Source organism: Emys orbicularis, chromosome 11 (assembly GCF_028017835.1).
Source record: "Emys orbicularis isolate rEmyOrb1 chromosome 11, rEmyOrb1.hap1, whole genome shotgun sequence".
Classification (NCBI taxonomy): Eukaryota; Metazoa; Chordata; order Testudines; family Emydidae; genus Emys; species Emys orbicularis.
In genome coordinates, this window is record NC_088693.1 from 69,471,260 (window position 1) to 69,487,660 (window position 16,401).

A 16,401-nucleotide genomic window follows, 5' to 3' on the forward strand; every position below is an offset into this window, starting at 1 on the left:
TTGTTGCCAGTAACTGTGTGATCTCATTTTGAATTGTTTTTCCAAGGTAGTGGTGTGTGTACATTTCTTGGGTGGTGACTCTTCTTAGATGCTCCTGGAGTACAGCATCAAACTCAGCCATCAGCTCCACAATTGTAAGGAAGTTTTCACTGTTTGGCATATTCAGCTGATCTGAAGTGCCACGCAGTGCTTGGTTTTGGGTAGCAAGCATTCTCACAACGGCAATGAGCCTTTTCAGAACATTTTGCCAGTAAAGAGACTCTGATGCAATCTTCTCTTGATGCTGATCATCTATGGTAGTCTTTAACCTTAGTCTCATCTCAAGCTCTTTCCACCTATGGAATGCTCTCTTGTGATTTGCTGCCTTCTCATGGCATGCCAGATTTCTAGCCAGATTTTTCCAGTCCTTTGTTCCTGTAGAACCCAATGTGTCTGGAACATTAGACTGGAAGAGTTTGCAACAAAAACAGTATGCAGCATTCTGGGTTTTTGAGTACATAAGCCATGGCCTCTCCACTTTGTCACCATTGGGGACTTCACGCCAGTAATGTGTTGGATGGAAACTTCTATTTTCATTGTCTTTGGGGAACATGAAGTTTTTCACTTGCTGTGGCCTATGCACTACAAGGAAGTCCCTCAGGCTACTGCTCAAGTGGGTCCACAGTCCTGGATCATCTAGACTTAAGGAACTAAACTCAGCAGCAGCTGTTTCTTGCGCCTCCACCACACTCTTCTCTGATCTACACTTTTCTTCACGAATGTGCATGGTTACATCCATTTGAGATGGAGATATGGATGCTGCAGTAGCTGCCAGGTCACCTGCACTCTGACTAACTGGAAGATCAGGCATCTCCTCACCACTCACATCCTCTCTGGGGCCGGAAGGCTTACCGTGAACATTTGTGTCTATGTATCTCAGGAGAGCTCCTTTCTGCTTAGATAGAAAAGCTTCCTTTGCTTTCTTTCTTTTTCTGAATGCTGCCCCAGAGGGGCGTTTTCTTCTTTCACTCATGACTGCTGTTCTGTGCCAGCTATAGTGGCTCTCAACACTCAATTGAAGGGGACAAATAAGTAGGCTGGTAGCAGGGCCTGTGTGAGAGAAGATATCAGTGTCTTAAGGGTCTAACTACTTCAGTTGACTGCCTGTTCTCCTCAAGTGGGTTCAGGGAAGCAGCAGCAAACAGGAAGCTCCCTGAGAAGCTGGTGTTCATCAGTCCAGGCTCCTGGGGATGCTAGAGAGGTACATAAGAGGCTCCTCCTCCTCTCTCTCCCTCCCTGCAGCTCCTGCTGCTTTCTGTTATTCCCTCTCACTTTTTCTCCTGCCTGCCTGTTATGTCTCTTGTGCCCTCCTTCCTCCAGCACAGCACTCCACCATCTCTGTGCATCTAGAGCAGAGAGAATACATATGCACCAGCAGCAGACACACTTTTCTACACTCTGGGTCCTAGTGGCGCCCCCCACAGTCTGGCACCTGAGGCGGCCGCCTCAGTTTGCCTCATGGTAAGGCCAGCCCTGGGAATATCTGTGATTTCAGCTACAGAGTTGTTACAAACATTTCACAGTGACGGTGAAATGTGGTGTTAGATTTCAAATGACATATTACACATCACCTTTTAAATAAGTATCACTCACCGCACCGATGAGTACGTCATGCCTGACAAGAGTCACTGACACAGAGTAATGAACCACTAGTGGGCCTTTGTGTCAAACATGGGTAGGTCTTCAGTGCAGTTAACCCCCCACCCATCCACACAAAAACCCACCCACTTTGCAGTGAGGGTGCAGAATAAACCATTCCAGTGCTGATAGGCCTCCAGTGCGCCCAGAAGGAGAGTGGTGTTCTCCCACAATCCCCTGGGAAAGAATCAGAGTGGCTCAGCGTACTGCAGGAGACAGAACCACGGGCTATAGAATATCAGGGTTGGAAGGGACCTCAGGAGGTCATCTAATCCAACCCCCTGCTCAAAGCAGGACCAATCCCCAGACAGATTTTTGCCCCAGTTCCCTAAATGGCCCCCTCAAGGACTGAACTCACAAACCTGGGCATAGCAGGCCAATACACAAACCACTGAGCTATCCCTCCCCCCTATGCTGCCAGAAGCCAGAGCAACACACACGGGAGCACGCAGCACCAGTGGGGACACAATAATTTGGGGAAGGAGTTGCCATGTGGCTGCTCACAGCCAGGCTAGGCCAACTTGGGTGCCAGTCACCTGAGTTAGCTGCTGTGAAGACATACCAAGTGTGAAACATAGCTATAACCGCAGGCTGTGTGTCAGCTGGACACTTGCTCAATAGCATGTGCCCTTGCCTAGTGTCATTTGATCATGCAATTGAAGGCTGTTGTGATGCCTCTCCTCCAGGGCTCTGATCAAGATGGTGGGGATTAGGGCTGGCTGGAAAACAAGACTTCCATTGTGTGAGAATTAGAGGCACCAGGCAGAGCAGGGATTCAAACCTGGGCCTCCCACACCCCAAGTGATTGCTCTACACCAGGGGTCGGCAACGTTCGGCACGCTGCTCGCCAGGGTAAGCACCCTGGCGGGCCGGGCCAGTTTATTTACCTGCTGACGCGGCAGGTTCGGCCGATCCCAGGCCAATGGGGGCGGCGAGAAGCGGCGCGGGCGAGGGATGTGCTGGCCGCTGCTTCCCGCCAGCCCCATTGGCCCGGGACGGCGAACCGCGGCCAGTGGGGGCCGCGATCGGCTGAACCTGCCGCGTCAGCAGGTAAATAAACTGGCCCGGCCCGCCAGGGTGCTTACCCTGGCGAGCCGCGTGCCAAACATTGCCGACCCCTGCTCTACACACAGGGCTGTTGGCTAGTCTGGGCTGGGGTTTGGGGGGGGGGGGGGGAGGGGTGAGTTCTCACCAGAACGCCAGCCTGGACTTGAAGAACCTTCTTGAGGAAAGTTTAAGCCAAACACACACGTTTCCACAAAACACATTTCTGTTTTGCCACACCGACATTTTCCAATAGCAATACGTTGACAAAGAATCCCTGAGCAGCTCTAGCAGAGATAGGAGTAGGGTGAGAAGGGGGCAGGAAGGATGAGAGCAGTAGCCTTATCTGCCAACTTCCTGGCTTGTGGGCTTCAAATCTTAGCCCAGGATAGCCTGTTAGTACATGTATGGTTGCAGTTATGCTCCTGCTTTGACCCCGTAGTATTAATGTGTTGACTCCTTTCTCCTCACCCCACCCCCCCACTTTGGACAAGATCTCACTCTGAATATGTCCAGTACAAACCAAGCCATCTGCAAGGCTAGTGCATCAGAACCCGGTGAGCCAGTGAGTTTTAACACGGTCCAGTCAGAGAGCTGCCGCAATGCCTTGAGCTGTGCAATAGAGAAAACAAGCGTGGCCTAAACAGTTCGGCTGCAACCGCGTGACTGGAACAGAAGGAGCGTGAGCTGGGGAAATGGGAAGCTTGAGGCTTTGCAGCAGAATCTGCTGGAATGCAACGGTGGCTCTGTCACCGGACACCCCCCCTTCAGAACTAAAGTCAGTGTAAATTAAGAGCTTGTTTGCACGAGCGGGGTGCAAGGTCTAGGGTGCACTTGTGTGTTGTGCACCAACTGGTCCATAAGGACCTGCTGGCACGCATGGAGAGTTCCCTAGTGTGTGTCACTGCAGCACGCACAAGCCACCCCCCTGCAGTGCAGACTAATGCACCATGCAGATGAGTTCTAAGCCTGAAGGCTCCCTGGTACATCATTAGTCTGACAGTGCAAGTGCTGGAGCTAACGACGGGGGTACGAGGCCCTAAGGCAGTTTGCAGCATCCAGCTTAGAGATTTGTTCCAGAGCCACCCTTGTGAAGAGCTGGAAATTGCTGCATGCTCCTCTTCCTACTTCTCAGCCACTAGTCAGACAGGGCAAGTCGTGGTACTCCTGCTACACGGGTGTTTGTGTCCGTTCCGAGCTCGCTTCTCCAGGTTGGCACCATGCAGCCCTGTCCACACTGGGCAGGGCTCGCTCACGCCTGCAGTGACTAATCATACAGGGAGGAGCTGTGTCTCCCTGTCAGGCCTAAGGACAAGATCCAATACCTTGTAAATGGAGCCCTTATTTCCACCACCTTCCAGGATGGTTACAGAGGGACATTTACCAAGCTGGATGTGATTACAGTGCAGAACACACCTAAGTCTACTTTGAAATAACCCTGTTTTTGTCGTGTTCCCCTCCCCCGCCCCCCCAACTAGGAGGCGGCGGAGTTTGCAAAGAGCAAAAGCTTAATCTACATGGAAACATCGGCAAAATCCAACCACCAAGTGACTGAGGTGTTTATGGCCATAGGTAAGTTCCAAGTGAGAAGCCGCTGTACAGGTAACAGCACTAGAGAGATGCTGAGGTCTGTGCCAGCTCTTGGCCTTGTGAGCTATAGCACAGCACTGCTTGTCTCCTCCCAGTTGCTCAGGGGCAATTAGGGTTGAGTTTCTTGACCTGAAGAGGTCCAGGAACTGGAAAGTCTTTACTGCAAATGGAGCAGTGCATTGCCTCTAGGCATAGACAAGAGGTGACTGGGTACACTCTGGCCTCTCAAGCCTGACAGCTGCCAAGAGCGAGCGAGACAGATCCAGAGCAGTGGCTTCCCCATTCCAGACACAGACAGGCTGCCCCCCTCCCCCCCCCCCCCCCGCAACTTCTGAGACAAGCAAACTTCTGGAGTGGTTCTGCCTTTGCCGCCGGGGTGAGGGTGGAACCTGCTGAGCGCTGAAGGGGAGGAGGTTCCCCCGCCCTTTGGAACACCAGTCACTGGCCCTAGCAATGGGAAAGTGGGAATTTCTCCCCACTCCCCAGGTTCCTCACTGTCACTCCAAGAGGATCTCTTCTCTCCGAGACCCATTCCCCTTGGCCCCAGTTATGATCCCCAAACAAAACAAGCCGTGTTTCTTTCATCCCTCAGGCCAGAGATCAGAGGCCTCACCCAGGCTGGAAAACAAGATCCCTGGATCCTTCTTCCTTAGGGTGTAGAATAAAGCCCTCGAACCGGCTAGGACAGTGGCTTTCAACCTTTCCAGAGTACTGTACCCCTTTCAGGAATCTGATTTGTCTTGCGTACCCCCAAGTTTCACCTCACTTAAAAACTACTTGCTTACAAAATCAGACAAACATACAGACGTGTCACAGCTCACTATTACTGAAAAATTGCTGACGTTCTCATTTTTACCATAATCAATTAGAATATAAATATTGTACTTACATTTCAGTGTCTAGTTTATGGAGTAGTATAAACAAGTCATTGTCTGTATGAAATTTTAGTTTGTACTGACTTTGCTACTGCTTTTTAATGTAGCCTGTTGTAAACCTAGGCAAATATCTAGATGAGTTGATGTACCCCTGGAAGACCTCTGCGCACCCTTGGTTGAGAACCGCTGGGCTAGGAAACAGAGCCAGAGGCTCAGCTAGACTGAGTCAGCCTCGCTCGATTGGACTGGCCCAGAGAGTCTTTGAGGTTTCTTCTTTCTTCAGAGGACAGACACATCCAGCCCCCTCCCAAGAACCAGTTATGCCCAGAGATAATCCCAAATTGTCAGTCCTCCCTTCACATGAATGCTGACTACTGCCAAGCCACCAACGACGCTGGTTTCATGGGAGGCTAACCAGAGCCAGCCGATTGTAGACTCTTCTGGCGAGCCGTTTCTTCCCCGCATGCAGGCCTGGACCCCTGGGGCTCTGTCCCACCCATCCTACTTAGCCTCCTGGGCCTCTGATGCGTAGCTTACCCCACAGATGTTAGCCAGCTGACCCTGTATTACCATGTGGGGATTCAAACGTGGGGTATGCCGCCAGCTTGACCCTGCACTAGTGCCCATATGGCAAACCGCGTTACCTTGGCAGTCAGTGAGATGGCACTAGAGTCTGCTCGTGTTTGTTCCTATTAATGAGACTATTTGGAGAAAGCTCTAGAATAATAGGATACAACTGCAGCAACAGATTCCACCTACAACATATCATGAACCAATAAGCATTTACTACCCAATAGATATTCTTGCTCCTTAAGCATGCTAGCAGTTTGATAGTGGCAATTCATGAGACACCTATCATAGAATATCAGGGTTGGAAGGGACCTCAGGAGGTCATCTAGTCCAACCTCCTGCTCAAAGCAGGACCAATCCCCAACTAAATCAAGCCTTACCTTAAAAACCTCTAAGGAAGGAGATTCCACCACCTCCCTTGGTAACCCGTTCCAGTGCTTCACCACCCTCCTAGTGAAAAAGTTTTTCCTAATATCCTACCTAGCACCCATCTTATGCCAATTTCAAGTTGGGGTCTCCTACTTCTAGTTCCTTTTAAAAAGAATTTCAGTAAAGCTTACAGAGATGTGATTTGCACATCATCACCATTCTATTTTGTAATGGGATTTCCTACAGACAACTTGGTGCAATACAACATTTGCTGTACTGTGATGTTTTTAAGGGGATGTCCATGATGCAGGTGCAGTGGAATCTGTAGATGTTCTAGGACGGGGAATGAAGAGGTGTATGGGAGAGTCCTGAGGCAGGGACCATTTTCCAGAAAGAATGAAGGAGCATGAGGAAAATTGTGAATGGAAGTTGGTTAAATAGTAAGTGCAGGAATCCTAGGCCAAGAAACATCTGGGTCTCAAGGTAAAAAAAATATGAAGTGAATAAAGTTAAAATGTAAACTTAACTTAAATCCATCAACATTATAAATAAGAACATAAGGACGGCATACCGGGTCAGACCAAAGGTCCATCTAGCCCAGTATCCTGTCTTCTGACAGTGGCCACTGCCAGGTGTCCCAGAGGGAATGAACAGAACAGGTATGTTGCTCATATTTACATATTTTAAATCTTAATAAATATAAAGGGACAGATCCCCAGGCCTAGCCAAATAGCACATGAGGGAAGGAGAAAGTGGCTCGAAGGCTCCTTTTCTGCTCTCTGTTGCTTGTTGTGGGTCAGTCCTTGGCATAAATTGAAACAGCCCTGGGGCTGCTCTAAGTTTCACCACCAGGAACCATTCTGCTGGTTGGGGATTGGGGTGCTCTGGCCACACCCCAGCCCACTGCTGATGGGAGGGGGACACAGCAGGGGAAACCCTAGCTGCTCCATTAGCGGCTGGAAAGTTGCCCTAACAAGGTCAGAGCAGGGTCTGAGTATGTAGCACAAAATGTTACAATAGCTCAGCAGAGAAGGACCGAGAATTTCTTATTCTGAGTTTCTTCACAGCTCACGAATTATTGAAACAGGAACAACAGAAGGAACCAGCCCTTCGGCCTCAGCCCTGGAAGAAGTCACGCGTGGATCTGCGAGAGCCAAGCAATCAGACTAAGAAGTGTTGCATGAACTAAAGGAAGTGGCAGACTGACCTAGTGTTACCATCGAGTGTGTTTTCATTTTGGGGGAGGGAAGGAATGCTGGCCCTATGTATTGTGTGAAGTGCTGTTTTTGCCAAGGCAGCATGGTTCTAAGGGGCAGCTTGTGTGTCAGACTGTGATTATTGCTTTTATTATTATTATTATTGTCAGTGTTCGATTGAAGAATTGTACGAGAGGAGATCTTGCCGAGTGCAAGGGACCTGAAAAGCACTGCAAGCCTCCTCTCGCTTGTGTTTGTTCAGTGTTATCATTATACAAGAATACAGTGTAAAGTATCTTCACAAATAAAAACAGCAAAAAGGAGGAGTAGTCTCTCTCTCTCCCCCCCTTCACCATTGCAAATACTATAAAACTTTTACAGAGACTGTTAACATTAAGGTCACCCAGTCATTAAATGCAAGACATGGAATAGCCAGAATATGCAGATCAAGTTTAATACTGCTGTAAGAACTCATGATTTTGTCATGAGTCTTGTGATTTTTGGGGCGTTTCTTAAAGCCCCAGCTGCTGGAGTCAAATGATCACTTGGGAAACTTTAAAAAAAACAACACACAACAACTCCAAAACTAACACTTTCTGGCCCTCATGGTTGTGGAGAAAACTGAGAACACGAAACAAGCACACCCTGAAGGTCCAGAAACCAGATTGTAAATAAGGAAACAAAAACATTATTTAAAAATCTCATGAATTTTTTGGGGGGAGGTGGGGGCTGATTTCTCATTTGAGTACCTGGGATTGGCAATAGTGCAGTAGTATAGATTTAAGCAAGAAATAAATCAGGGCCTGATTCTCCCCAACCTTACACAGTTGCAACACTAAAGCGAGTGGAGTTACGCTGGTGTAAATAAGAGAATCAGACCTGACGACTTAGGCAGGTTCACACTAGAAACTCCAGCTGGCACAGTAGTGCTGCGTCTACACAAGAAGGGTTTGCCAGGACGCTACCCCAGCAAACTTCTTCTGTTGTAGACTACGCGAAAATCAAATTTTGTCTTGCGCTTCTCAGGTAAGCAGTTTACTAACATATCTAACCTTGTTAATTTCAGCACACTTATTTGTGAACTGATCACAGATGCCTCAATGCTAAAGGCATGTCAAGATTCAATGATCATCTACTTGTGAATTGTCCCTCTGAAGAGAGGCAGTAGTTTTAATGTGTGGGGGGCATGTGGATTCTCTTATGTCTGAGGAGCACAAAACAGCTGAAGGGACTTTGCTCAGGTTTACTGAATTTTTTACCAGTGGCGACCAAGCATGGAAAGCTTGATCTGAAAAGGCACAGAATCATGAGCTTGTGAAAACGGACTTTAACTGAAGCGATTTTACCACCTGAATTACAGTATTTACACTGAAGCCAACACTGCAAGATAAAGCCAGTATGAGCTGTACTGTTGATAGGAGGACTGCACATGCATTGAGAAAACACCCCTGGAATGGATCATAGCTGAGGGTCTACAGGGCATTTGCTATAACCAGTGCTCAAGACTCAGTGAATTGGTTCAATAACACCACATTTGGAAAGTGCAGTGGCTAATTTCATTGCAGCTGTAGCAGACACCAGCCAGTCTCTGCTATTTTAGGAGGGTGAAGTCATCCTCTTGTACTCACATGCTTACGACACGTCACATGATCTCACCTCTAAACTCGTGCTGTTGCTTATATACATCGTCCCACACCAGACAGACTCAGCCCGGGCGGAACCGTTACAGATTTCCATGGCTGAAGTATGCCACATTGACTCAGCTGGGGCTGAACCTAGTAACTTTGCTTCCATGGTGGTGGGTGTACCGCAATTAGTTACTGACAAACGGCAGCACACCCACACTGAGGTGCTGCATCTTGCAGCTGGTTTTGAGCTTCATTGCTTTGCAAAGGTACGAATTGTATACGAGCGTCTCCTCTAGACAGAGAGTACGGAAAACTTCCCAGCTTGCTTCCCTATGTCAGGGTGAAATGAATTCAGAGGCCATCACTGGTATTGTTGAGATACAGCAAGGTGGGCCACCTTGCTATTAGCATCAGACATGAACTCAAGTACTACAGACAAGTGCACTTAGCACCACATGGAGAAAGGAGAACCTCCCGTCACCTGTGTTGAGGCCAGGGCAGCTACTAGAAGTGTGCAGGCTTGGTCCTGGATGTGTCACAACCAGGCATGTCAGGAGCCCCCATGCCCCTGGTGTATTTTCCCAAGGAGCCAGAGTGTATGCGTTTTGATGGTGGGCTAAGCATGCTGCTCTCTTCCCCTCATGCTTGGGTGGCATATTAGCCGCCCTCGCAGTGGGTTTTGTTGTGAAGACACATTTAGAGGCATGGGGCAGTTCACACCTCTCAGGTTGGTTGTTTCTGGCCATCTGCTGGCTTGAGCCAAGTCTACACTACGGCCTTCTGCCAGCATGGCTGGATCGGGGTGGTGACCCCTGTATAACACACCTGTGCCTGCACCAAGCCTGGAGTGCCGATACACAGCAGAACCGCACTTTTACTGGGACAGCTTGTTTCCCCTGTGGTGGTGGGGAGAGTCTGGAATAATCCATGGGGGCAAAGACTTCCAAGGGCAGGCCAGACCCCAGGCAGACATTGCCACATTGGTTAGTCTCAGTTCACATTTTCCACCCACTCCCCTGCAGCCAGGAGGGTCAGAAGTGGGACCCCAGGAGCTGAAGCCTTAGGCCTGGTCTATAGTTTGCCTATGCACTGATCTGGCTCTGGGAAGTGAATCAGCCCTTGCTCTAGCATAGATCTGTCAGGCAGAATCCATCACCCACATCCCAGGCAGCTCAAAACCAAAAGGGAATTTAGAGGCTTATCTGAAAGGGTCCTCAGGAGATAGGCCACCCTCTAGCAGGAGCAGATCACTGGCTGGGCTCTAGGACACTCAGAGAATCCAGGTGTTTGTCTAAGAGGCTTTCCTCTTAAGACCTCCTAGGCTATTGACTCTTCCTGCTTAAATACCTGCCCTGCTAAGCCCAGGTGGAAGCTGGCTGCCTCTAATTGGCAGGCTGAACAGGGCCTCTGGGGCCTGGCTCCCTTTGCAGAAAATTAACCCTGTTCCTACCTGATTGAGCATGGGGCACATTTACCCCAGCACCGACCCACCGCTGCAGAGTGCAGCACCCCATAACCCTTCTCAGACCCTGTGCTGTCGCTCCATTTGCTTCATGCCCAACAGCCTCACTGTGTGCCAGGCTATGTATCACTTGGATAGCTCAGTGGGTTGAGCACTGGCCTACTAAACCCAGGGTTGTGAGCTCAATCCTTGAGGAGGCTGTTTTGGGATCTGGGGCAAAAATCTGTCTGGGGATTGGTCCTGCTTTGAGCAGGGGGTTGGACTAGATGACCTCCTGAGGTCCCTTCCAACCCTGATATTCTATGAGTTCTTATTCCTATTTTGGAGGTGGAGAATTTCCCCCACCCGCTTCAGTGGAGTGACTCCTGAATTACACCGGGTTGAGAAAGGAGAATCGGGCCCCTAATTATGTTGTAGTTGCTGCTTTCCCCAGCAGCGACTGTTCATGCTGCAGGAGCTCAGGGCTGTGCTTTCTCCCCGGGCTGCGCGGTGGGGCTCTCCATAGTCATTAGAAGCAGAGGCCTGTTGCTCCCCCCTCCTACCTGCTTCACCCAGAGGACAGAGCAGCCTCCTGCCTCCTTCTGCGCTGCCTGCCCAGCAGCCCCCTTCCTCGCCCGCACAAGCCCTCTCTGCCCCAGAGCTGCCTGAGAGCGCAGCCAGGGGAAGCGCCGGCTGGCGGGGCAGCTCATGTTCCTTCCCACCCGGGGAACGTTCTATGCCTACTGAGAGCCCTTACCCCACTCGCCATGAGTCGCCACACTCTGTCTCCTGCCACAGCCCCGCAAGCCATGCTCTGCAAAGGGGCCTCCTGCGGCCCGAGCTGATGCATGTTTGCTGCCGCGGGAGCCGCCACTTCAGGGCTGGTCAACAGGCTGCCACTACCCCCACTGCCCGCAGTAACCAGGCTATTAGTGTCCAGTCCGTACATCTGATCGGACACTTCCAGGTTCCCTTTACGACCGGACTTTTCAGTCAAAAACCGGCCACCTGGCAACCCTAATTTCTGATTCTGTGCTAGTGGATGCTTATTGTTCCCACTGCCAAATGTGGTGTGCGACTTGTATCCCCCTTTTCCAGAGGCGCTTGTAGCCCCACAGAAGCCAATGGCGCTATGCCGATTTTCACCAGCAGCGGATCTGGCCTACTTCACAGTGTTTCTTAAGTAACGTAGAGTAGCGTGGCACTCAGGGCTGGGGGCCGGTGGGCCGCAGACGGCAGGATAGCAGCAGGGAGCTCGCCCAGCCATGCAGCCGTGCATTGTTTAAAAGGAGAGCAGGAACATTGTACATGGCAGTTTGATGTAAGTGGGAAGTAAGGCCTACATGGATTCAGCATCTTCTAGATTTTAAAGCCAGAAGGGACCATTAGATCATCTGGTCTGACCTGACTAATAGGCAAATCTGATGCAGAGCGGCATGGGTGGCCCGCAGTGAGTGATTAACAGAGCTGGGAATTAGAGACGCCGGCTCAGGCCTCAGCAGAGCAGTAAGTGTGTGTTTGTTGTCCTAGGATGTGGGTGGGACTGCACAGATGCACAATGGCAAGGTGTCTGCCATCTGGACTGCTGCAAAGCCAGCTGTGTGGGGCCTGCTGAAATGGTCATTACTCCTGCTGGCATGACACATTGGTCAGGGGAGTAGGACCAGTTATATTCCACCTCTTTTCAGATGGATTCAGAATCCAGACTAAAAGGCTGGCTCCTCTGCCCAGTGATACATCAAAAGACTTTATTGTGTGGAAGAGAAATTGTTCAGGAAAAGAGACGCAATCTCAGGGGAAAGTAATGCCACTTGGTCTAAAGATCCTACTGCCCGGGAGAGTTGAGACAAGTCTGATTCATTTCAAGTCACAGCAGACATGTGCCGGGCTCGATTTCTCAATTTTTTTATTATTATTTTGGTTTGTATAAAAGAGCCCATGTTCTAGGAAGATAATTAACATGGGAAGTTGTATTTCTTTCCCTCAGTAATTTTCTGGCGCAAATCATCTTAGATTGCGAGCAAAATCCAGAGATGGGGGACAAATGGGGAACAGGGGAGAGAAAAAGAAAAAACAGGCAAGAGGGAAATTGTCTGCAAAAATACTGGAGTTATCAACTGCTCTTTGGTTTCTATCATTTATAGCCACAAAGATACATTGAAATGAGACCAAACATTTTCATTTGCCTAGAAGAGAGGCTGGGATGTGGAAGGAAGAGAGGAGAAGGGTCTTTTCTTATCATCATTCAAATTCATTCTTTGTCTTAGCCATTTCATTCATCTTGAATGGATTCACTGCTTTCTTCTAGTGGGAGGCAAGCTTGCCTGTGTCCATAGCCCGACTTCTGGGCGCTCTCCACGACAGCTCTCCTCCGGCCAAACCGTCCCACGGGTCTGATCCCACGCCCCGTGTACCAGGAAGGGTTGATATCAGGGTCTAGAAGGCAAAGGCCAGGAAGTATTTAGAACGTGAGGCTGAGGACGAATTCTCCTGAGCATGTATCACAGCCACCTTCTTGGGACTGAGAAGGAGGGACTTCCAGAGCTAAAACCATGGACTGGTCCCGCTGGAGTTAAAGCTCCGTAGCTATAGGCTGTGATCGCTCATATCCTCTGTGGCTCAGGCCCAGACCTGTAACACACACTTGCCAGTGGGTTGCACCTGCCTTGTCATTGCCTGTGGTGAGCAGGTGGTGTGGCCTTCGCTTACTTTAAAATGGCAATGTCTTTCGCACAATAATGAAGGAGGGAAGGGGGTAGCCAAACAGAGGAGGGACTGGGTGGCTCACGGCACTGGGAATGGGGTGCAACCCTCTTCCCCTGTCTGGCTCCCATTGTGCTGGGCCTGTGGAGAAGCACAGGACTCGATTCTCTGGGGACTGCCATCCAGCCCCTTTCACAGCCACAGCTAAAAACCAACAGCAGGCACCCTGAGCCACGCAGCGCAAACAGGGCCTGGCTGGGGTGACGGGAACCAAGGGCCACATTCTCGGCTTGGAGCAGATCCTTTGAAATCAATGGGGCTCCGCTGATCCACAGCTGCTGAGGATCTGGCCCATGTGCTTAGTTCTCTTGCTCTGCAGTGACTAACTTGCTGACATGCGACCTGTGCGTCCTCGTGGCAGTTAGAACATGGGTTTTTGTGCTACTACAGACTATGAGCACGTGGGCCCCCGTCATCCTGAGACTGCCGACAGCACGGTGTGTTTATAGGCTGCCCCACCACAAGCGCACCAGGCAATTCCATTGGCCCAAGCTAATTCATGTGGGCTGGGTTCTAACCCTGCCTGTGACCTTGAGCAAGTCACCCGCCCCTGTGTCTGTGTGTGTTTATAGTGCAAACTCGTCTGTTATTGCCAGGGCTGTGCCTGGCGCTTAGCACAGCGTGGTCCTGATCACGTTGGGTGCCACTGGGTGTTGTCGTAACACACGTAATAGGAAGAGATTTTCTGGACAGGCTGATTAAAAGCTGCACGTTTTAAGTTCTGCTGTCTGGAAAGTTCCTCTAGCATTTCCTGGCTCATTGTACCTGCAACGCGACTGGGCCAGGAAACTCTGCCTGCTTTGTAGGCCTTTGGGGTGGGTGGGAGGAAGGGGGTTAAAAGATGTAAGGAATTGTTTTAGAGTGTCTAAAGCCCGTCTAAAGGACTGTTTTGAAGTCCAGCTCCTGGACTGAGCCAGAGCGGAGTGGCTGGGCGGGGAGGGGGGGGGTGGGGGAGTGTGGATTGGGTTGCGGAAGATGAGAGGGAAAATGCAGAGGCAGGAGGGGGAAGCTATGGGGAGGGAGAGGGGGATTTTGGAGGGGACAAGAACAAAGCCTAGATAATAAAAGGACAGAAAGCTCAGCCATCTCACGCTGCAGCCTTATAGCCTTCTAGTAAGCTGTAATGTTGCACGTTTACCGGCAGAGGGCGCTACTACACAGAACTGACCACACAGTGGCTAGCAATTACAGACTTAACCCAAAGGCCTTTTCAAAAACTTTTGCTGCATTTGAACAACTCCACGTGTTTGGGGTCAGGTTGGGACAGGTCCTTACAGAGGCGTGTGCGTGTGTGCAAGGGGACCCCGCTTCTTCCATGCCAGGACCACGCCCAGCTGCGGTCAGTGTGCCTGGGGAGTACAGGGACCATCCCAAAGGGAGCCGGGAGGAGGCAGAGCCGTGCCTATGCTGGCACTGCCAAAGCGGCTTGAGCTGCTCTGAGTGCGGGCAGGCTTCATATGCACACAGCGCTGCTCCTGCACCTCGGCACTATGCGGCTGTTCAAGGCCTGGCTCTTTCCAGGATGTGGACGCTTTGCAGACTCTCCACCCTGTGACTAAACCAGGCTCTGAACACAGGCTACCACGGGTGAGAGAAAGGAGAAGCCTCTGACCCTGCCATGCCACCCACCGATACCGTCACCGACCTTCTAGGCTCTTCTGTGCTGGATCCGATTATCTGGGGGAGGGCAGAGATAACAGGGGTGGGGGGGCAGCATAGCCATTTGGGGTGTTGTAACGGTGCGAGACTCACCGCCGTGGTGCCTCCTGCTGGTCGTCCAGGGAATTAGCTTTCCAGCCTCCAGAGGGCCCTCTGTCGGCCGGTGTCTCGCCTTTTGCTGGGCCCCCGTGTCCCTCCCGGATCCCGGTGCGCCTTTCTCTTGGGGGGCTGCCCCCTGGCAGTACCCCCACAGTTTCTGGGTCTCCCCACCTCACCTCAGTCGTGGGCTACTGCCAGTCCCCATCTAGCCCCCGCTCACTGGGGCACACTGCAGTGTACAAGCCACTCATCACAGGCAAGGTGGGTTTGGACCTGCTGCCTCTGCCTACCCTTGGGCTGCCCCCTGCAACCCCAGTACCTGTTTGGCCTTGCACAAGTCCGGCAGCCTGGGGAGTTGCCAGGCAGGAGCTCCTCTCGCCTTTCCCCAGCCCTGCTCCACCTCAGGTACCCTGGTACGGTCCCCAGCAGCCAGGCCCGTCTCCCTCCACAGCTAGAGGAGACGCTCTCTCAGCCTCTGGCTCACAGCCAGGGCTGCCCAGAGCGGGGGGGGGGGGGGGGGGGGGGGAGGGGGCAAGTGGGGCCATTTGCCCCAGGCCCCGCAGGGGCCCCCACAAGAATATAGCATTCTATAGTATTGCAATTTTTTTTTTATGGAAGGGGCCCCCACTATTGCTTTTCCCCAAGCCCCCTGAATCCTCTGGGTGGCCCTGCTCACAGCCCTTTTATAAGGGCTAGCTGAGGTCTGTTTGGGGCGTGGCCGCAGCTGTGCCTGCTTCCCCACTCAGCCTGGGAGCTGTTTGCCCCCAGCCACGGCCCTCTCCTGGGCTGTTTTAAACCCCTCAGGGCAGGAGCGGGTGACCACCCCGCTACAGGGTGGCTCTGCGCCAGTCTGCACCAGCTAAGGAGCTGGCCTGGCTGCTGCCGTTACAGGGACTTACTCCTGATTTCCATGGATCGCTCGTGGAGTCGGCATTCGGCTTTGGGCAGGGCCAGACAGATGAGCAGTAGGTACATGAAGCAGGCAGCCAGCAGTTTCATTCCCTTCAGCTCCCCCAAGGCTTGTGGCTGGTGCCGGAATGTAGCAAGGTGTGAGCCCAGCCTGCAGAAACAGAGACCAGGGAGTTAATCAGACAGTCATCTTGGGTGGGGGTGGGCGGAGAGACACCCACTGAATAACAGGAATTACAGCTCTTCCTGGGAAACTGGACGGTCTGTTCCATGGAAATGCCAACGTTTTGAAATGGGTTTTTGTTCCAAATCGGACTGAAAAGGTGAAATTTCCCGCAAAATAAAAAATTCCAAGATTTTTTAAAATTTGGAACCATCAAAATGTTTTGTTTAGTTAATGTCCAAACAATACACACTATTAAATAATCAATCTTAAATACATTAAAATGAACGGTGATGGCCCTTGCGAGGGGGAGGCGGAGCAGAGCTGAGCGGGAGCGTGCACACAGCTCCGTAGAGGACGCAGAGAGAGGTAGGGACGGGCCTTGGGGAAGGGGGTGGAACAGGGCATATCACTCCCA

At 51.2% G+C, this 16,401-nt stretch overlaps 2 protein-coding genes across 2 annotated transcripts in view; one reads left to right on the plus strand and one right to left on the minus strand.

The window, feature by feature from the left end:
- RAB17 (RAB17, member RAS oncogene family) overlaps positions 1 to 7,314 on the plus strand; it is a 32,026-nt gene extending 24,712 nt beyond the window's left edge. The window contains exons 7-8 of the mRNA XM_065413009.1: positions 4,200 to 4,293; positions 7,193 to 7,314. Coding sequence (XP_065269081.1) covers positions 4,200 to 4,293; positions 7,193 to 7,314 — 216 coding nt within the window. The remainder of the gene's footprint in view (positions 1 to 4,199; positions 4,294 to 7,192) is intronic.
- A 5,348-nt stretch (positions 7,315 to 12,662) lies between these two features.
- PRLH (prolactin releasing hormone) lies at positions 12,663 to 15,910 on the minus strand. The gene is made up of 2 exons (XM_065412881.1): positions 15,811 to 15,910; positions 12,663 to 12,826 (listed from the first exon to the last, which is right to left on the minus strand). The coding sequence occupies exons 1-2, from the start codon at positions 15,908 to 15,910 to the stop codon at positions 12,663 to 12,665; spliced, it is 264 nt and encodes an 87-aa protein (XP_065268953.1).
- Positions 15,911 to 16,401: the final 491 nt, after the last annotated feature.